The 22,967-nt window shown below is 41.1% G+C and overlaps 1 protein-coding gene across 4 annotated transcripts in view; it reads left to right on the top strand.

The window, feature by feature from the left end:
• The first annotated feature begins 118 nt into the window (after nt 1-118).
• gas2a (growth arrest-specific 2a) overlaps nt 119-22,967 on the top strand; it is a 28,211-nt gene continuing 5,362 nt past the window's right edge. The window contains exons 1-7 of one of the 4 annotated variants that reach the window (XM_033634314.2): nt 119-380; nt 6,358-6,519; nt 9,662-9,792; nt 18,282-18,423; nt 21,180-21,243; nt 21,358-21,580; nt 21,671-21,778. In XM_033634314.2, the coding sequence (XP_033490205.1) occupies nt 6,375-6,519; nt 9,662-9,792; nt 18,282-18,423; nt 21,180-21,243; nt 21,358-21,580; nt 21,671-21,778 (813 nt within the window). In that variant the 5' untranslated portion in view covers nt 119-380; nt 6,358-6,374. Of the gene's footprint in view, nt 381-1,343; nt 1,528-6,357; nt 6,520-9,661; nt 9,793-18,278; nt 18,424-21,179; nt 21,244-21,357; nt 21,581-21,670; nt 21,779-22,967 lie in introns of those variants that run through there. The other 3 variants (XM_033634312.2, XM_078167839.1, XM_078167838.1) reach the window with 3 other exon arrangements.

Here is a 22,967-nt window from a genome sequence, read left to right as displayed (position 1 = left end):
AAAATCCATTAAATCAAATGTATCGGCGTATTGAATTTCTCGGGTTGACCTGCTGAATTCAGTCCAGAAATGTCACATTGAGGCAACACAAAGCGGAGAGAGGTGGGAGGCACTGCCAGTAGGACCAAACTTCCCTCCCATCAGCAGCAGCAGCAGCGTGTTGTGAGTGTAGCCTACATGTGTGTGTGCATGTGTGTGTGTGCAGTCAGATCCTTGTGCAAATGCGCAGTGAGAAAGACCTCCCCGGTCCACATTGGTTCAGTGTTTTGGAGCCTAACCTGTGGGTCGCTGCACCGCGGTGAAAAAGCATGAACGCTGGGATCCAGCAGCTCTCAGGACGAGTGAGAGGAAGGTGCGCACCAACGAGCTGAACCCTGAGGGTGAGCACAGATAAGAAGCTTTTTTGGGGACTCATGCAAGAAATGTTTGCTGCTTTACTGCTGCCAAATAAATGTCTGACTTTTGAATGTCTTTATGCATATTCAGTTTTAAGCTGTGGGGTGTAACTTGTACTTTATAGTCTCTTTCTCTTCTCATTGCAGAGTAATGTCATGCTCTATATTTAAAAGTTGGGGCTCAGTTACTTCTTGATAGTTAAAAAAACTGGTAATTATTTTTTATATTCCTCACAAATGTAATGCCAGGCATATTTAATTACACAGAATCTGACTTATTTTCTTCAGTTGCAGCTCTCAGTTTTTCATTGGTTTTAATTAGTGGCTGCTCTGCTGGATTTCAGTCATAACTCATCAGGCGTTCTCCCTTGATCCTATTTCCAGAGTGGTTATATGTCTGTTGTGGTTGTTTTTATTTGTGACAGTTGTAAAGGAGGAGACAGCTTTAAAATATTAGAGCGGCTGTAAATGAAATGTGCTGCCGAGTGTTTTACCAGTCAAAAAAAACAAACCAACTTATTGGACTAAATTTAGAAATAGTAACAAAAGATCTGTATGCTGCAGGGATAAGTATGTTGATGTGCTGTCTGTCTGGAATGCAGTTTGTTGATGGTGAAAATGTTTACAACAAAGAAATGCAGGCCTGAGGGTGCCTGTTAGATTTGAAAAATTATATAGTCTAGAATAAATCAGTGCAGGATTTATGACACCATGTGGTGTACTAATAAACACAAGAGCAGTATTGCTGGAATATGATATTGTGGATATGTAAACAAGCATCGTGCTGTTTGCTTGTTGTTTGATGTTTGATCTTACAGGGGAATATTCTGCTTTTGTTGACATTTGCAACCAGACTTTGTACTTAAGCGACCGCAGCTGATGACACTATCTGATACTTGAATATGACACTGACTCACAACACTCACAGTACTTATCTGCAGTGGAAACATGCTGAGTTCCCTCGTTTAAGTGGACAAATCAGCCTCCAGATCAGTTTACTGTTGTGGAGGAGAAAGGCACAAAGGGCGGCGAGGGTGAGGAGGACAGAGCCACTCTTGTTTTTTTCTAATTGATGTGTCCAAGTTCCCATCCATATGCCTTTCCTGGAGCAATCTGCAGCCAACTGTGGCAGGTTATGACTTTTTTCACTGAAGTCATGAGACTTTTCGTACAAGGAAATGTGTATGTTCATCTCTGTGTATTGTAATACCTTTGAGCTATAAATTAATGTTTTCCTGATCTCAGTCTTGAGTCTGTATGGTGTCAGATTGTGAATCTTATTCTGGAAAATTACATGACATAGATGGAGCACCAAGTTCAGCAGATGGTGCAAGCTACATAAAGCCAGGCAGGGTGGTGGTGGTGTGGGCTGTGTTTTTGGCCTGCAGTGGAAGAGGTCAGGCTGCAGTGTGGTGAGAGGAGCCAGGTATGTTTAACAACAGCTGGTTGTTTCTTTAGGACTCTTTCCTGGGAAAAACAGGGGAACCCATGTGTTTATTAATGATCCTGTCGGGAACAATACAGGTTTTTCAAGATAAGGTGAAGTATTTTGCTTTGTTGCTTATTGGCAGATGTTTACCCATAACTCCAATGCATCTTTCAGCTAATCTGAATAATTTAAAATGATTTATTTAGCTTAAGGAGTAGGAGAAAGTTGGAGTTATATGGCTTTCATTGGGCAGCAATAATATCTAAATACAGCATATCAAAAACAATGTCCATGACAGATATGTCAAATACAAATGTTTTTATTGACAGCAGTGAATGAGCTTTCTACTGAGACATGAGAAGTTGTCCCAGTGCCCTTGTTCTGTCTGTCAGCCTGCCCCACAGTGGATGTGGGAATGTAGCACCTGTGTGTGAGTGCTGAGCTCCAAAGTTTACTGTGTACGCAGCAAGGAGCTCTTGCATTCAGGAAGATAACACGACCTTGGTCGGACATCAAGGTCCCGATGTCCGGCGTGACACCACAGTGTGATCTGGTTGGGGCCACCTCCAGAGGGACCTTGAAATGTTACACAGCTTTAAAGGTCAGATTCTTCAGATTGTGTTACACTCCCTCGGCATTCAGAGGAAATTTTCAGCCATCACAGACTGTGAACTAATTGTTCATGGCAGCTTCGCTTCCTTGTTTGAATAAGCTCTTCTTGTGATTTGCATCATATGTCCTGGTGCTATTTGCCTACTGTGTACCATGGAAGATGTTCCTGCTTGTGTCCAAGCTGGAGGCAAAACTTTTTTAGGTGCAGCAACTTGATGTCATTGTCAGAGTTGGTATTGGACTCGACCCACTTTCTGTTTCTGTAATGAAGCCTGAACAAAGAGCATGCTGTGGAACAAAAATCAGTCATCTATGTTATTAAGTTATCTATAACAATAGAAAAGTTCTGCTGTCTCTTCAAACTTATTACATTAAAAACCTCTCTATTGTAAGAGCCCCCTTTTTCAAACAATCAAGCAATCAAGCCCATTTTATTTCTATTTCTTTCTTCTCAATTCGTGAAATGATGTCCGCACATATGCTCTTTCCATGTCAGGGCTTACATCTGGTGCCCAGTTGTTTTGTCAGTTACTCACTTGTCCCGGCACTAATGGAGTGACACTGGACTGAGACGTGAAAGATTTTCACATTATAGCTCAGACAGCGAGCGCTTGGCACACTGCAGCACCATATTGGAAAAGACTGTGAGAAATGTCTCATTTACTCATTGACTTCAGTTTGCAGGCCGTGAGTAGCTGTTAAATATCACTCTGAATATTGATTTCAAACGCAGCCTCTCCATCAGGCTGTAATGTAAGGCCGGCTGCAGCGTCTGCTGGATCGCACTGATGTACTGTAGATGATAGACTGAATCTGTAATCTGAAGGAGCTCTTTGTTTGTGTCCGCTGTTTGTTGAATAGAAGTCCCACTGTATGATTCTGGCTGGTATAAAAGTGTCTCTTGTCCAGTGAAGAGGCCGTCGCATGTCATCAGGTGGACTGTAAACCAAACCAGGATTTGGCCAAGAGGACAAAAGCTCTCTTCTCTTGTGTTCATCTGATCCGCCTCTGCTCCTTTTGAAGAATACTGTCATGAAATTTTAGATTATAAGTGTAAAACCAAAATTTTCAGATGGTCTTTATTTTACGAGTGTTTCCTTCTGTTATGATAATATATCATCTTTATAACTACTGATTGTTTTCTTAAGAGCCACAGCTCAGTGATAGTAGTATGTAGAATTTTCTGTATTTACATACGCTTATAGGTATTCAGGTATAGTGTATACATCATACATCTATGTACATACCCCAACATAAGCATACAAGGGTTGGACACCAGGATTTTTAACATCTGTAACACCTTTAAAGTAAATTTAACCGACACAAGCATGGCCTTAAAATGTCCATGGAGTTGAATCAACTCCTTGAACATAAGATCCACATAAGTATTTATTTGAGATCTGCTGATTCTATTACGCAGATGTTACTTTCATTGTGTTCCATATTGATTTCCTATATACAACAAAAATGGTGTTAACAGCAACCCAAAAGTGGCTCTCTGACTTGTTATAATAGAGGAACCTACTTTGACGCTACATGGCACCCATCATTTAAAGTTGCTGAACAGAGCCTTTATCTAATAGAGCTATAAAGAACCATTAAAGGTGCCATGTTGTTTTTGATTTTTTGTACTTGGGTACCCTTAAATGAGGACAGATAAAACCATGCATGAGTTAACATGCCTCTAAATGACACTTTTACTTAAAATATGAATGATTGTTGATCATTTCAAATGAAATAATGGCTTAAAGGATTCTGAACTCAATACATTACCTTTTCAAACCTGGAATATTTATGTGCACCAGGGTGGCAAAAAGGTTGAAAGTCACTGCTTTATTCTCATAAATGGTAAATAGACCTGCATGTGTATAGTGCCTTTCTAGTCCTCCTGTGCTTTTTACATTATGAGTCACTTTCACCCTTTCATGCACACATTCATACACTGGTGGCCGAGGATACATGGTGCCACCTGCTACTCAGTTTTTTTAACACGCTCATGCACCAATGGAACAGCCATCGGGAGAAATTTGGGTTCAATATCTTGCTCAAGGATACTTAAACATGTGGGCTGGAGGAGCCGGGGATCGAACCACTGATCTTGACAACCTGCTCTGTCTTCTGAGCCACAGCTGCCCAAATATTACTTTTGTTGGCAACTTTAATGTAGTGTTTCTAATCTTTCCCTACTAAACTAAACTAATGCCAGGCACACTGCACAAGAATATGGCCAATTAAGGGCTGAATTTTCCCCCTTCTGACAACCAAAGCCTCAGTTTTTTTTGTGTGGTTCTAAAGATCATCTTCCTAAGTTTTATGTGGTGTTAGGTATGTAAAAAGTGTTTTTTTTACATCCTCCGATCTCCTCGGAAGTCCATCCTGCCTGCACTGATTTAAAATGATTTCAAACATGTTCAGTATTTTCGATATCCTGTTGTGTGTGGGGAACCCCAAGGCTCTCCAGTGATCCTTGAGGTCTCAGAGGGTTTTAATACAATTTAATGGGATTCAGCTCAGAACTTACTCACCTCCAGCTCACGCTGTAACATGTACAGTCCATGTTCATGCTGTCTCTTTGACTTCATCCACATTTGACCTTTAGCTTTGTTCATATCCTGTAAAAAGTAGTGCAAAAACTAACGTCTGGTACTTCCTGTTTGTCGTTTGCCATGTTTTTTTACTCTAAAGTCACAGTTGATCGCGCAGGATTTCTGGTTTTGAGAGTCGGGACTCTGATTGTTCATGAATGGGATCTGTTAGTTTGTGGTGTGCTCTTTTGGGCAAAGCATTGCTCTCGCCACACTTTAAAAACAGAATTGTTAAATATATCATTACATGTCATTATGTGTGGAGTCTCTCACATCTTTAACATCAGGAAAGATTTGAAAAGTCTTTCAGTGTGGGCCATGCTCAAGATGAAAAACCAGGGAACCTCTAGAGAACCATACAGGGGCTTTAAAAAATTATCTGGTTCTACAGCTTAGACTAGTTTAGTTTACTGAGGAAAAAACAAGTGTGAAGCTGTCGGGTCAGCACCTCCAAATCTGAGGCCACGGTCCTCTGCCGGAAAATGATGGATTGCCTCGTCCAGGTTTGGAGTGAGTTACTGCCCTAAGCGAGGGAGGTCAAGTATCTCAGGGTCTTGTTCATGAGTGAGGGTAAAATGTAGCGTGAGATGGATCGGCAGTTTGGTGTGGCATCTGCAGTGATGTCAGCGCTGTGCCGGACTGTCGTGGTGAAGAGAGAGCTGAGCCAGAAGGAGAAGCTTTTGATTTACTGGTTTATCTATGTCCCATCCCTCACCTATGGTCAAGACCTCTGGGTAGTGATTGAAAGAATAAGATCACGGATACAAGCGGTAGAAATAAGCTTCTTCTGAATGGTGGCTGGGCTCAGCCTTAGAGATAGCGTGAGGACCTCGGACATCCGGAAGGAGATCAGAGTAGAGCCGCTGCTCCTTCGCATCGAAAGGGCTCAGTTGAGGTAGCTTGGGGGTTTGATCAGGATGCCTCCTAAGCACCGCCCGTTAGAGGTGTTCTGGACATGTCCCACTGGTAGGAGGCCCCGGGGCAGACCCAGAACACACTGGAGGGATTATATATCCTGTCTAGCCTGGGAACGCATCTGGAGGGGCATCTAGAATACTTTCCTCAGCCTGCTGCCCCCACAACCCGGCTTCAAATAAGAGATTCAAAATGGATGGATGGGAAGGAACCAGTAGAGAACCTCTAAAGAAACATACAGGAGCTCAAAAAGTTCTTTGTGTGGCAGCAGTGCTATAGCACCTCGATCCACGCCAAAGAACCGCTGAGGAACATTTTAGACATGTCTGAAGTTCCCTTTGCAAACTCCCATTCAAGGTTCTCACTCTGTCACTGTCTGTGTCATCTTTGTGTGTCTCATGCTCCTCTTCTCCTTCCTTAGGCCGTCAGTAGGGAACAATGTGCAGCTCCCTGAGCCCCAAACAGCCCAGTGGCCCCGGCCTCACAGATATGCAGCAGTATCACCAGTGGCTGGCCAGTCGACATGAAGCCAGCCTGCTGCCCATGAAGGAAGACCTGGCTCTGTGGCTCACTAATATTCTTGGTAGGAAACACACATAATTAATGCAAAATGCATGATGCTTAATAATCCTGCCATTCTACATACTTTTATAAATCTCTATCAATGTAAAATTAAATGAAAGGAACTAAGCTCAGCCCAGTTAGCAATAGATCATTGAGTTACACCAACAAAGTGGACCTATGTCCTGTTGAAATGTTGATTTTAATGTGTTGGTATTTGTTGCCATGAACAGGTTGTATTAGAAGAATATCTTGCAATGCACAGGATTTTAAATAGGTCTACTTTATATCATTGCACTAGCACTTAAATCATTCATTTCCCCATAAACCTTGCTAACTTTGCTAACACATACAAGGTGCTGTTGCTGATTAATTCAAAACACTGTTCGAGAAAATGGCTTGGCTCTGAAAAATCCTGCAGTTTCCTTCATCTTCAACATTAATTGAACTGGCTATGCTGATGTAAACACCTCTGCAGGGGACTGGAATCAATCTGAACCTCATTACCAACAATTTTAAAGTCATGAGAATGTGTGAATCAGTTTCCCCGTTCACACACTTTCCCATAGATTTTCCTTAATTGAATAATGGCCGTCATTAAGAGTTCTGAAGTAATGCGCAGCCAGTGGTGGAGAATGAGCAGCAGAGGGAACAACAGCAAAAGTTTTGTGCAAGGTTGCTGTTGCATAATGAATCCCCCTGTGTGGTGGATTTCTTAACAGTGCAGTCACAAATCCAATGCATGAAACACTGTGAGGATCTGATTTGAATTCAGTGACTCAAATTAAATGGGGCATGTATGCAGTTAGTTAAAGGGATACAATGAGGGTAGTTTGTGTAAATGAACTGTGGTAAATTTCTCTCCATCTTACCAGCATCCAGATCTCCCTGCTCATCTTTCAGCTCTAATCCAATGAATGATGTGATTTCACTGGCTCTAGGGCTGTTGCTCAAATTACAGATTGTACTTCTTCAGTTTTGAATGCCCACCGTAGACACAAAGAGTATAAAGTGGATTGAGAGAGAGAGAACCGCCCCTCTATCACTCAAACTCAGGTCAAACTCCGATCAAACAGTAAACTAGGCAGTGCAGCTCAAATATAAACCAAGATTCTGTTTCTGTGTTGGTTAGTTCTCGCTGAAGATGTCCTCAGAAACATATTGCAGTGCACTGTTTGGTTGTAATACGAGAGTTTGCGAACAGGAAGTGGGTGCCATACTGTTTCCCGTATAAAAACAGAGGCTGAAAAAAATGGTCAAAAGGTGAAACTAAGGAGTCCCGATCAAATATGAACTAAGATTCTGTTACTGTGTTGCCTATTTCAGTTTTCAGAAACATATTTTAGATTATGGTTTAACTGTAATTCGGCCAGTTGGACACTATATTATCTCCTGTGGAAAAACTGGCAAGCTAGCATTATGTCACCCACCAGTGAGAGTGTTTATTGGTGGGGTGACTCACAGTGTATTCCGGTAGTTCTAGGTTTTCTTGAGTAAACACGAATTCCAAATCCCTTTTCCCCTGTTTTCTCTGATCATATAGCACCAGTGTCGAAAGAATATAATATCTCTCGGCTGCATAGCCTAGTTTGATGAAAAGACTATCTTTCCAGCAGTGAAATACGTCTTTAAGTTTCAGGTTAACACATAATAGACTCAGTTTTAAATTTGCAGGTTTAACTGTGGCACCAGTGACCAACCAGTGTCTGCACAAAAATGCATTTGTTAGCGAAACACAAATTCTTACAATTCCTCCACCAGAGTAGGTCACAATTCAGCAATTGTTTGCTGAATTTCCACAAGGCTAACAGTCTGTTATATTGTGTTTTATGTATGAGAATTTTAAGATTTGTTTAAGAACATGTAGTGTTTAAGACGTAAAGCAGTCTGCTAATGAACCTCGTTATCTGAGGACTTGCTTTTGTAGTCTGTGTAGCTGCACTGAATGTGGTTAAAATTGTCCGCCTAATGACTGGAAGTTACTCCGTGGGACATCTTGCACACTGCGCACAGTCCAGCAATCATTTCACAAATCAGCTGGAAGCCAGTTAAGTTCCTGAAACTGACTCCTGCCTGTGTGTGAACAACTTGAAACAACTTCAGTATCTCCCCTGTTATCTCTGGCGGTCTGTGTGTTTGCTCTGGAACCAGCTGGTCTGCTGCAGTGAGGGATCAAGGATGAAAAAGACGAGCATCCGTGTGTGTCCAGTAAATACCAAGTGTCGAACCAGTTTGTTGGTTTTTTTGCCATGTCCTGTTGTCTTGTGTACGCAGCACCTTACAAATCTAGGAAAGACACTGCTGATATACTTAGTAGGGTTTACAGTTTCAGGTGGGAGGAGCATTCCGGCATAACAAGTCCACTGATTGAGTAGGAGGCGGACGCTTGGTTACTCTGATGAGTCATATTGTTGTTGTGATGGGAGGTTGGAGGAGCTGAGCAATTTATAGGAGTGAGTATTTGAGTTGAAATGCTCTGAGAGCCCTCTGGAATATATTTTTCCTCACACAGCGAGGGAGAGTTTGAGCATATAAGACGGGCGCTCACTGAGTATTTCTCAAGATTTCAATCTCTCTTTTCTGGGCTCAATTACAACATTTGGAACTCATTAAACGCCGAACCCCCCAGACCCCTCCTCCTATAAGAAACAGAAAGGGATTAAAAAAAAAAAAACTCTCCGGTTTCTTTCCACAGACACCCCCCTGCCACCACCTCCTATTTCACAATGATCTAACTATGAAGGAATGGTCCTCTGGAAGTCAGTCAACTGGACACCACATGTTGATCACCAATCTATCTCTGCAATCGTGCAGGATAATGAGGCATAATGTGCACAATCAGATGCCCCCTTTTTATGTGATCTAGTCTTTGCCACCCCACGGTGTACTACCAGAAAAATCCCCCCCAGATTCCCCCAAGTCATGTTGTAATATGTGAACATTTGGCTTCTGCAGAGCTGCCGAAACCCAGCAGCACAAGCCAAGCTCAATCAGCCAAGCGGTTTCTGAGAGTCAATAACATTGCATCAGGTTCAGCTTCGACTGGGAATGGACTGGAGAATACATTGTATTTCCTCATACTGTACACATTCTTTAAAATGAGCATTTTTTTTACTTGAATTTATTGCTGGGTTCTCTGCTTTCTTTATGTGTCCCCTGGTCAGGTCTGGAAATCACCGCCGAGAGCTTCATGGATCGCTTAGACAATGGCTTCCTGTTGTGCCAGCTGGCTGAGACACTACAGGAGAAGTTCAGGCAAAGTAACGGAGACCTGCCTGTCTCTGGCAACAGCAAGGTACAGAGGAACCTGAGGATTACAGTAGTCTGGCGCGATAACGGTTACAATGAAAACACTAATTTGGGAGCCAGGTCTTGGCAGAAAGTGTTCTTGGACTGACTTTGAGGTTGAGTGATTCGACAGATGATTGATTCTGAGAGGGGAGAGAAACTTATTAGATTCTTCTGACTGACAATTGCAATGGTCTCAACTATTTGAACAATCTTCCTGCTTGATTAGAAGAGAAATTCAGACATACCAAGTAACCTGTTTTGACAAAAAGAGACGACTGGTTGCTCTGAATAATCAAATATATCAAAATAGTTTGTTAGGTGCTCCTGGAAAACAGGATCAAGACAGAATAAAAATCCAGGCACTGCAAAATATAAGAAGAAACAGAGGTGTGGTCTCGAGTCATATGACTTAGACTTGAGTCAGACTCGATTCACACATTTGATGACTTTAGACTAAACAGAGTCAAAAAAGACTTACAGCTTGACTATGACTTTAAGACCAGTGACTCGTAATTTCACTTGGACTTGAGCCTTTAGACTTGAAAATACTTGATACCTTACCCAAAGTCAATTTGGAAAGAGGAAAGTTATAGACATTTTTTCCAGTTCGAGATGATAAAAATACAACAGGACAGGACCAAAACCAACACATTTTCACTCTGACCTCATCACATATCAATGTTTGGTCATGGACCTTCCACGTCCAGATAGGATGTGAAAGGTACCCTGGGTGCATTGGATGTTGACATTCCAGGATAACGTGTCAAGTTCTGCCTGTTACATGCATTGTCTACACCTCCATTTTCACAGGAAATTTAACATTTACACACAGTAACATTCAAAATAAACGCACTACGTCAGTAGAACAACGCAAATTGATGTTTTTCCTCCAACAACAAACACATGGTTGGGTTTAGGAAAAAAGAACAGGGTTTGGCTTTATAAGCTCACAGGACACAAACACTGCTGTTGTGGGTGAAGGTTGGTGTCTGTTGGATGGAACCACCACCTCTCCTGCCCACCCTACTTGGACTTTCGCTGCCTTAAAGGGAAATTTCGGTTTATTTCAACCTGTCTCCTATTGTCCTAAATTTGTTTCAAGTGACTAGTGACATAAAAATAATAGTTAGCACGTTAGCCATTAGCCTAGATACAGCCGGGGCGCATAGTAGCGTCAGACTTGTTAAAACGTAAGTGAACGGGCAACCTTCAAGTGCAAAGTTAGTCCACTAAACAAGCTTTTTTTTCCACAAAGACTGCCTCATATCGTTAGGATAAATGTCAGAGAACATATAGAAAACGACATGTAAACGTGTTGTCTTACCTTACCGGTGTGCTGCCATGTTTGGTTACATTTAGCTCTGCTTTCCAAAGCGCGGCCGAAATCTCGCGAGAACGAGCAGCAACAGCTGGAAGGCAGAACCGGACAGTAGCCTGAAAAGTTCATTCATTTATTTTATGAAAGATTTATAGAATAATGGCTGACTTTTTGCCAGACTTCGACTTTTTGGACGAGGAATTTGATTTTGCAGAGTTTTATGGCTGCCCTTATTTATTTGAACCAAAATACACTAACAAAGAGCTTCGTGAAACTGAAGAACGGAGAAGGAGGAGAGAGAGAGGCGCAACAGGTAGAGGATGAGAGAGGAGGAATGGCTGCTGGAAGGCTGCGTAGCTCTGGAGATTGGTGGTGTACCTGTGAATGCTGTGCCCCAGTGCCCACAGAAGAGGAATGCCTCTGTTGTAAGGAATGGGACCGGTTGCAGCCTTATTTTCAAGGTCTGGATGTGACCGAGGACGAGACACCTCCACCTGGAGTAGTATCCGGCTGGGCTTTATCTAGAGCTCGCGAGATTTCAGGCACGGTATGACATCGCTGCTTGTTCTCGCGATATTTCGGCCACGCTTTAGAAAGCAGAGCTAAATGGTAAACAAACACACCGGTAAGGTAAGACAACACGTTTACATGTCGTTTTCTATATGTTCTCTGACATTTATCCTAACGATATAAGGCGGTCTTTGTGGAAAAAAAGCTTGTTTAGTGGATTAACTTTGCACTTGAAGGTTGCCCGTTCACTTACGTTTTAACAGGTCTGACGCTACTATGCGCCCTGGCTGTATCTAGGCTAACGGCTAACATGCTAACTATTATTTTTATGTCACTAGTCACTTGAAACAAATTTAGGACGATAGGAGACAGGTTGAAATAAACCGAAATTTCCCTTTAACTTTCGTTCTTGTCCCACTGCGTTTCCCCCTGACGCCGCCACGTGCCATTAAACTATAATGGCAACTGGCCGCATATCATGCCTAAGTTAGAGGATGGCTTTTATCGTCAATGTCTGATGGCGCAACTCACTGCCCAAGTGCCGGATTTCTGCAGAAACATACAAAATTCATTCTAGTTAATTGTGCTATATGAAAGTGCACTGTTAGTACTACTTTTTTTCTGATTAAGTCGCACTTGTAACAAACTTGTTTTAACAAATAAATAATAATTTAAAAAAACAATCATGATTTTTTGTTCACATAATATATAATTACTCTATTGTTCAAATGGTATTACATTGACTGAAGAGCGCATTATGACTTGTTTAGGATTCGATACTCAAAGTTTAGGACTTGGGACTTGACTTGGCACTTGTCGGTCTGGACTTGGGATTTGCCTCAGGATTTGAGTGCAAAGACTTGAGGCTTACTTGTGACTTGCAAAACAATGACTTGGTCCCACCTCCGCAAAGAAACACATCAACAAGGAGGAAAATATTAAAGGTTTAAAAAGCCTAACAAAGACCTACACTGGTCCAAAGATGTTGGCTCTTTTAATGATTAGCCACTACAATAAACACTTTTTATATTTCCTTCTTGGGTAATATATTTCTTCTTAGTGCCTGGATTGCTCCCCTGCTGAATACATGTTTTGTTTTAAACTCAAATACATGTTCAGTTTTCAGTATTGCCCCATAAATTATCCCTTCAAATCCTGTTTTTTGCATAATTTATTGCAACCAGACAGCGTGAGGACATCAGCGTTGAAGTTTTATTGACTCTCCCAGAGACAGGAAACCGCTATACCCTGATATTGTGTTTCCCTCAACAAGATCAATAAAAGCTACACTTACAGAGTCCCTCCTATCTCAAAGAATTTTTTATCATAACCTTGGAGAGTAACAGAGAGAGAGAAAGACACTCAGACACACAGAAACAAAGTCCTTAGATCTTACTTGTTGATTGGTTTTGTCAGCTCAGCAGCAACCATGAATCCCAACTTTGCAAGGAGCCTCATAATTTCAGAAAGCAGTGCACAAAGGGCAGGGTGGGGGATGGGGGCCTGCAGCCTTCAGCAGGGCAAAAAAAAAGAGAGAAAAAATAAGGCTGGCAAGGACACATTAACTGATGGGGCCCCACATCCCCTGTGAGAACTGGCAGAACTACGTTAAATGTTCATTTCTGGTGAGCCTTGTGGGAGGCTTTAATGAATTTTACAAGATTTAAGGGTAACCTTGTGAGTTGTAATCGTATATTTTGCTGGGTCAATGCTTAAGAAAACAAAGGGACTGGGGTACAAAGCCTTAGATTGTATCAGCGTCAGAGCTGCTGCAGAAGGTTTGATGTCTTCCATTTATTACTTTCAAATCAAAGGAAAAGAAACAGTTTTAAACACGTTCTTAACGTCTTGAAACGGTTGCAGTTCCTCTCATATTTGGTTAGGTTTAGGCAACAAAACTGTGTGGTAAGTTTTAGGAAAAACATCATGGTTTGGCATATAAAAAGTATTTTACACATATTATATATCTTACATGGCATACGTCACATATGACACATCACATATGTCACAAGGGCAGCATGCTACACATACCAACATAGTAGGCAACACTGTTATTGCTCCGGGACGTGAACACCAGTCTCTTGGGTGAAAGTCCTGAGTTTGTTTGACCCATCAACAACCGCTCACGCCATCCTACAGGGGCTTCTTTGATATTTGTACACCCTTATACTGACTTTGTTGCTTTTAATGCTAAGTCATACGTTTGCCTCCTGTAATAATTACTACAGTCACTAGAGGGCATGACCTTACAATAAACATGAGCATTAATCGTTAAAAGCTGCTGGCTCAGTCGACTGTTGTGGTTGTTTTTTCGGTGAGAGCTAGTGGTGGCTAGTATAATGTTGACTTTAAATGCAGATGTGTTTACTCTGTTCACAAGAACAGTTCATATGAACTTCCCCCGTTGTGGTATTTCTGACTTTGTAAGTGTAAATTTTCCGAGAGCTCCAAGTTCATGTACATGGCTTCCCATGTCATAAACACAAACGTACGAGTTTCATTTGAAGCAGCATATAGGCTGCAGCAGGGTCACCTTTTTTTTGTAGGCTGACGCAAAAGCGTCACCCTGGCTGCCTCGTCAATAAGATTTTCCATTGGATTTTGTATTATTGCAGAGCTCGGTGAAAAATGAAAGTTTATGATCCATGCATGTTTTGTTCAGCAAAATAATCTTCACAGATGACCACCACTTTTATGATTTTTGAGTGTAAATGCAATCGCTAGAAGTAAAAAGCTAATGTTAAACTGTAAATGAACTACATTGTGACCGCATGACTTAACGTCACGACCACAAAAAGGCCATAAAGCCGCATTTGGCGTAGTGACATTCCTTAGTCTCATTAAGCTATCTTTTTTTTTAAATGCCTAAAAGCCTCAAATGTAATGATTTAGGTATTTACTGCTGTATTTGATGTCGTAGAACAAAACGTCTCTTAAGCTTTGTTAAGCAAAGACTTTATTTCAGGCATCTAATCAAAAACACATTCACATAACCCAGTGACTTTGAGACGAGGGAACCATGAGTGCCGAAATGCTAACTTATTTCTGGGATTTAGGACTCATATCTGCACCTCTATAAACGTCCACAGAAACATCCTACAATAATGAGTGTTGACTTTGTAAAAGCCTTAAAACCGAAAACTTTGAAATAATGCTAAATATCTGACAAAATAATTATCTTGCAGACATAAATGCATATTTTTTTGATATTGACTATGGGTCTCTGTACGTACACACTGAGGTGACGTCTGGTGCTCTAACAGTGGGAAACGCTGATTATTTGGTCATGTTTCTATTCAGAGGGAAAAGAAGCAAAAGACTCTTTTGTTGGCTCTTGAGTGTGAGTTGTTGATGTTTGCACTGAGGCATTACTGTGCTGATGACGGTGAGTCTCCTGATCTCAGTGTGAGTGCAGCAGCACAGATGTGAGGAAATGCTTGAGGTCAGTGACCGTGGGACGGCAGAGGATCTACTGAAATAGAGGAGCCTATTGATTGTTGGATGCCAACAGACAGACAAAAGTCCTGAGGCAGATGGGAGCTCTAGAGAAAGAAAGAGAGAGTGCTCTATCTTGAACTGCAACTCGAGCTTTAAAATCAAACCAAGTTACATCAAGTTAATAGCTTCTTACAGCTCACATTAAGGGCCTTCAAGTTAATGAGCAATGAAAGATAAATCACGTTCTCCATGTCTGTACCTCATCTCATGTCAAGTTTATAATTCGTATCAAACAATTGTTGCTATATCAGCTCATCATGGCTCTTTATAAGCTGTAGTTGTTTACCGTTACATTGGACCACTTTAAAGAGAACTTCCATCTGCTTTAAAGCTGATCATAAGTTGCGTGTGTGGAGTGGGACTAAGTGATTCCAGCAGAGAAACAATAAATCCCTTTGTAGATGCTGTCTCTCGCACGTCAATCAATATCAACTGCAGATGACTGAAGATGATATTTCAGTCTTGTCATATTACTTCCATGTGCCAAGATCAATACCACCCCCTCATTAAATGATAAAATTTATGACCATACTACTGAAAATTAAGCAGAAGTTCAGCATTTTAGGAAATACCCTTGTTTGTTTCCTTGCAGAGTTACGTGAGAAGATTGATACCATTCTCACATCTGTCTATTAAATGTGAAGCTACAGCAGCACTTCCTTAGCAAAGCACGGAAAACAGAAACAGGGAAGCAGCTATGTTTCTTGGCTTCATCCAAAGATAACAAATTCTACCTCCCAGCATGTGTTTACTAATAAATAGGGATGGGCGCTTCAAGTGACTTCCAATTTCAAGTACCAGTACTAAATTATTATAGAGTAATTGAGTACTTGCAATAAATAAATAAATAAATAGATAAATAAATAATTCAACATAAGAGCAGGAATATAGATTTGCCAACAAGCGAAACAAGAGCAATTTGTAATTCCTTTATTGAACAACCAGGCTTCAATAACCCTATTATACCATAAATTCAAATTTAACATAAGAAAAAGTAGCAAACCTTCTGTTGCTGCCATTACATAGGTCAAACACAGACTGAATGATTGTCTCTGGAGTCCCAAACCCCTCTCCCAGTCAGTTAAATGTCTGCCATTTTGGATGGAAATGGTGACAGAGACATATTAAGGGAATCGTAAAGATGACAACATGTATCAATGTTTTCACTTTGCATCAGTGATATTGGATCGTTGATCACTGACTTGATTTATCAGTCCAAACTGATCTAATGTACACCCCTACAGTTAGCCCTGTTACTGTGTGTGCACAGGCAGACTCTAACCAACTGTCCCTCAGTGCTGAGCTTACACTCCTGCAGCAGGGTAGGGAGGCGCTGAGCGAAGCAGTACACAGTACACTCGAAGCAGCCCTACAATGACATAAGAGTTAAAATGAAAAGTAAAAAATAAAGTCATGTTCACATGTGGGAGGTTGGGCAGCAAGTACAGTGTGTCGAACAAATACTGATGTCCAAATCGAGTACTCGAGTACTCTTGGCCATCCCTGCTAATTAACCTGTTATCTGTAATATGTACAAAAAACAGGGTTTAAAAATGACAATTTGGCATTTTAAAGTGGTTCTCTGCTGACTTGCTTATTTCTTGGCTGGAACAGGCAACCAGCTGAGACTCCAGGAAGTTACTGCAACGCCCCTAGGAATGCTACACAGGGTTGCTTCCAATATTCTCAGTGTCCACTTGCAGTATTGCAGCGAAAAAGTCCTCTGCAGCCCACAAAGCATTTTCCTGATAGGCCATGATTATAAAAGAGACGTCTGTAAAACAAGACAGGACACTTTGAACTGCAAACAAGGTCAATTATGACTCTTTCAATCATGAATTTTTGATCCATGGAGGTTTTATATTTGTAAAACTTTCATTGAGTCAAGAAAAACAATTTAAAAAATCCATGACATCATCACCATATAAAGTCTGAGAACCAAGCGGGAGAAACACAAGTGCATATTTAATGGGCCACACACTGCTGAAGAAGGGTAAGCTTGAAACATACAGTATATGTCAGGTGAGCAATTCCGTTCGACTAAATAGGTGCCATCTTGGCATCCAGTATTTAGTTGTTATTGTACATCTATGGGACAGCGCTGGAAATAGTTTGGCACATAACCCTCTGCACCAGAGGTGCTGGTGTGCAGATTTTGTAACTGTGGGGGGTGGGGGGGTGTTTGGGCAGGCTAGCTATTTCATAGTGTTTCCAGTCTTTCTGCTAAGCTAAGCTAAGCTAAGCTAACTGGCTACTGCTAATAGATGTGACAGTGGTGTAATCTTCTCATCTTACTCTCAGCACAAAAAGCAAATAAGCACATCTCCCAAAATGTGGAACTATTCCTTTAAAGTGTGCACAAACAGCTGTGAATGTAGGGATGTTGAGAATTTACACAAATAATTTGTAATCTTCCTGAGAGAAAGAATATTATGTGATTTTTTATGCAAAGTACTTCCTTTACCTCTAAATGTAATGACTTCCAAAAGGACTGTGCCTCAGCCATTAGACATGTAAAGGTGCAGATAATTCAAATGCGAGCCACCACAGAAATAACAACCCGTCATTCTAATCGTCAGATCAAACGACACTGGCAATGTGGTCGACATTATTTCTCCAGGAATGCAAAGTAATTCAACAACAGAAAGGATCCCAGAAAAAAAAGTCCGAAGCAGAGCCTGGAAAAGAAAAGAAAAATACCCACAAAAGCCTGCATATTTCCAGCATGAGCTCATTGCACCTTTCTCATAGCACAGACACACATATCCTGTATAAAACCACAGCGAGGCGCATAAATCTCCCCGAACAGACCGTGTGGGGGCTGAGACCCATAAGCATGTCATTTGATCCCGAATCATAGAAGGCCTGGTAAAGTAGGCCCGGTTTTCTTGCCCGCCATCTCCCATATTGATCTGTATGGAAAAGGACCTTGATCCTGAGCTGAAAGCAGCAGATGGGGAAGAAATCAGTGTAGATAAAGAGTGTGTGGCTCTGTGTTTTGATGGAAACTCTGGGGGTTGGGCTGGACAAGTCACCCTGATAGACATTTGTTTTCTCTCTGTCAAACACAGTGTTAAACTTCTGTGCCATTCATGAATGAGTTTCTTTATTTCAGGTTTATTTGTGTGTGCATGAGGACATCTTCTATCTCTCTGTGTCTCTAGCAGAGTATTCCCCATCGGAGGATACCATGTCGGCAGAGCGCTCCCTCCGGTTCTTTTTTTGCACGGGACAACACAGCTAACTTCCTGGCCTGGTGTCGCAAGGTTGGAGTTGGAGAAACATGCCTGTTTGAGTCAGAGGATTTAGGTGAGTTTACTCTTCTTGTGCCATAAACACCAGAACACCAGAAAACCTGAATGTTGGACAAACAGCGCAGTGTATAAACAGACCTCAGATACAACACACTCGGCCTTTGGCTGTCACTGACACTGCCAGGGCACTGGACTCAGATTTCCATCTCCCATGAATGGCGTGATTATGCAGGTAGAGTATCACGCAGGTTGGACGGCTTCCCTCTCCTCCCCTCTGAGGCTCAGAGGACTCACATCTCCAGGCTGCGCTTCAACTCCTTTGACATTCACACAAAGCTGACAGGGACAGCAGTCTGCCGGGAGCAGCTCTACCTGACAATAAGGATGTGTGCATCTTGAATGCTGCGCTCATGCACAAAATGTTTGGAGCAAAACAAAGGGAGCAAAGACAGAAGGGTGTGAGTTAGTGAAAGTAGGCCAACGCTATGCAAATGTTTTCCTGAGCACAGAGTAGGGACATTCTTCTCTCTTCTTCCTCATTCACACACTCACTATGCTATCTATGTCCCTCTAATCTATTGCAAAGATTTTTTTGTGCGTTATGTCTCTAAAATATGCAGTGAAGATATGCCTGGACTGAAATATTGTCCTTACAATCAGATGTACAGTATGTGACCCTGCCGGTAACTGACATACCAAGGATAGTCAGACATTCCAGTAATTTCTGACTAATGGCTGCTCGACCATCGCTAAGCAATTTCAGCTATGCAAATCATTTCTCAGGCCAAATCACACACACAGTAATTCATCAACGCTGCACATTCACATGCAGTGGACGTGTCATTGTGATATGAAATGCTGTAAAAATACTTTAGGAAACAGTAACTTTTACTTCTTTCTCTCTTTTTCTCTCTCTTTCTTGTGTTATTTCTCTGGATGGATTTATCAGTTCAGCAGTAGATGTAACAACACCAGGTTTGCTATCATGCAGTGGATATTTTGTCTCTAATGCATGGTGTGCTGTGTCACATGTATCATACATCTCGTCTCACTCTGTGGTCATATATTTGGTTATATTAAAGGAATACTTCACCCTCCCAGATAATCATTTGTATATCAATTACTCACCCTGTGTTACGCTGAATCCTTGAATCTTTGTTTTTCTGGCATGCCTCCACAGTGAATAAAGAATCATCAAAACATTCTCGCTGAATTGAGGTATAAGGGGTCCACATTTAACAACTGCAAAACTAGATAAAAACATCAGTTTACAAACTCTCATACAACTTGTGCAGTATAATCCAAGTCTCATTTATCGTACTCTCACTACCTCCCAAACACATGTATTTTTGCTAAAACTGTGACACAGTGGAAACAGCTTATAGTGATCACGTCTAATTGATATTTGTATATTTATCACATGAATATATTAAATATTGAGTATTGTTAAGTATTGCTGCGTCTCGTCGGCTCATTTTTGGTAGTTTGTCATAAGCTTCAAGGAAACTGTGTTTTCATTGAGAGAAAATTACATTATTTGTCCTGTCATGATTTTAACATGCAGTACTAGCTTTAGGTAGCCAACAGGTTACTGTGAAGCAAGTATCATGGGAGCATGTTGTCATGAATAGGATTAAATGATTCAAAATGAACACTGTAAGCGGACTACTTGATCAAGTGTTACAGTGTTATCCCCCCACCTCACTTTTGAAGTGCTGTAAATGTGTTGTGGATGGATGAAAGCAGACTTAAAACAATACAGTACAAATTTAATGTTCTTTATTTTGCCGCTCATTTTTATCTGCTGGTTTAATGTCTGATATCAACCCAGTGCAAGCTCATATCTAATAGGGCTCTTTTCCCCCTCAAAATCAGTTAAATAATTACAAAAATAATATTATTAAGCAAAGACTTTTAATTCATGGTTTCATGTCTAAGTCTGTTTTAATTTCTGTTTATACGGTTGGAAAGTGATGTCGGCAGCGCTGCAGTGAAACCAGACCGATGGTTCAGAGTCAAAGAGCGGACATTCTGTGTTGTCAGATCTGGTGAGAGTAGATTGGTGAGACAGGGAAATGCCTTGAACACGTTGAAATTTCTCCTGATTTGTCTTTCTGAAAAATGTGATTTTAGTGTTAGAATGTTCGGAAGATATGCGGCTTGTGAAAACTGGGTCCAATATTTACTTTGATGACTATATCGCGAAAGAATTGGTCATTATCTGTAGCCACATTCACTTCTCATTGTAATGAATAAACTCAAGGCTGCAATTAGTCTTCTAAAAGGGAGGGGCAGAGGCAAAACCCATTTGATGCAGATACAGGAAGTGGGCTGTTTCGGTTTATCAGTGGTCTCTGATTATACTGCATGCGGCCCCCATTGACTTCAATTCATCAAGAATGTTATATATATATATATTTTTTTTTTATTCTTTCTTTGTTGTGGAGGCATGCGAGATAAAGAAAGTTTTCATCCCAAATTCAGCATAACATGGGGTGATCAACTGACATACAAATGATCATTTGAGAGGTGAATTATTCCTTTAAAATAAACGCCTCAAGCCTAATTATGCACTCCAGGTGTGAACAATATGCCTTTTCATTTGATTTGGGATAAACAGGATTGCAGAGGAGGGAAACATTTGAATGCATGAAGTTCATGAGCTCATTTTTGTGTGCATCTTACCATCACACAACCGCTCATTTTCACTCATTACTTTTTTCCAGATACCATACAGTGTCACTATACTGGAAACACCCAATGCTGAAACCATTTTTATTCCTATGGCTGAAATTTTATCTCTTCCTGTAGTTCTTCATAAGCAGCCACGAGAGGTGTGCCTCTGTCTTTTAGAGCTGGGACGGATAGCATCACGGTATGGTCTTTCTTTTTCATATTTTCTTTTTATTTAAGTCATTCACTCATGACTATTTTCCTGTATGTTTTTTGGGATTACTGACTGATATTACTCTTCATTTCCTTGGCCTAGGTACAATGTGGAGCCTCCTGGCCTTATAAAACTGGAGAAAGAGATTGAACAAGAAGAAACAGCACCTCCACCACCTCCATCACCTGTGTCCCCAGCTCAGCCCCTCCCTCCATCTCCCTCTGTATCTCCCTCCCCGTCTCCTTCCCCATCTCCTTCCCCTTCTCCGACTCCTACCAAAGTCAGCTCCAGCAAGAAAAGTACAGGGAAGCTGTTGGATGATGCTGTAAGTTCACAGCAGTTAACCTCTGCCTCTGCTTTTAATATCAGGTGGGAAACCTGATTAATATTTTTATCTCCTTTGTGTGTGTTCCAGGTAAGACATATCGCTGATGATCCTCCCTGCAGATGTCTGAACAAATTCTGTGTAGAGAGACAGTCACAGGGTCGATACCGTGTTGGGGAGAAGATGCTTTTTATCCGGGTGAGTTAATTACAATAAGGTTTAGATGTATGCTGGAAAAAAATAATATATTTCTCTCTGAAATGTAGTGAAATAAGAGTAAAAAGCTGGTAACGATCAAGCAAAGTGCCACTATCTATAAACTGAACTGGACTGGACATTTACTCTGCATCTCTGCTGTTAAACAAGTGACACCAGTGAGTGAAAACATATGAGTTAATGGTGGTTTATTACTCTATGTATTTTATTGGTTTGATTTATTTTACAACATAACATGAGGACAAAGAAAAGCTTCACAAAAATGACACAATTATGACAATTTTAGCAAATCGAATTTCATCTATTCTATTACTTTTCACATTAGTTTGGGGTTGATAACAATGAGGTCTCAGACTGCAGTGCAAACCCCTCTCCATTCACACAGCATATGGCAGTGTGTTGATACTTGGAGCTGGCTTGGGGATGAAAGTAACCCATTGTGTCTGCAGAGCCCGCCTTTGCTTCGAGGTCTCATTTACTGGTAATGGTATTCCGACAATGTCCATCTTCAGCCAAACATAATGTGGCTCACTGGCTATAAAAGGAAACTAACAACCACACATTTCCATATGATGTGAAGTTATTACTTGGAAAATATTTAACTAACCTTTATCACCCAGTACTGACCAGCTGCATTAATTACATATTACAATCACACTGAATCCATCAGCCCAGGAAATGTTACCGGACTCTCTCTGAGTGGAGGGATAAAGGATACTGGAGAGAGATAAATGGAGGCTAACACAGATTAGAGAAGTAGCTCTGGCCCCCTTGGGATCCTGGTTACTTGGCAACCCACAGCCAGGATTCACACCTCTAAGAATGCGATTCATGCCGACGGTGTGTTTCAGATGTGGAGACCTTCAACGGAGAATTTACTCTTGGATGTCCTCTGCTGTCGGTACATTAAACTGCAACTACTAATGTCAAATGATGAAAAATATATTGTTAAAAGTCATGTTGAAGAAGCTTAAATTTGAATTAGGTTCTTTTTTTTTTTTTTTTTTTTTTTTTTTTAAAGAAATAATCAGTGCCTCACTTTCAGCAGTGTAGACTGCAGATTGTTCAGGCAACCTTTGTTCAGCTTGACTACGCAGGTGTAATTTACATGCTTGACTATGCAGGTGTAATTTACATGCATGCTACTGCCGGTAAACTTAAGCCCCTTGAT

The sequence above is a fragment of the Epinephelus lanceolatus genome, chromosome 5 (genome assembly GCF_041903045.1).
Source record: "Epinephelus lanceolatus isolate andai-2023 chromosome 5, ASM4190304v1, whole genome shotgun sequence".
In the NCBI taxonomy this organism is placed as follows: Eukaryota; Metazoa; Chordata; class Actinopteri; order Perciformes; family Serranidae; genus Epinephelus; species Epinephelus lanceolatus.
The sequence above is the reverse complement of the archived record's forward strand: the minus strand, read 5'-3'. Positions and strand labels throughout refer to the sequence as shown.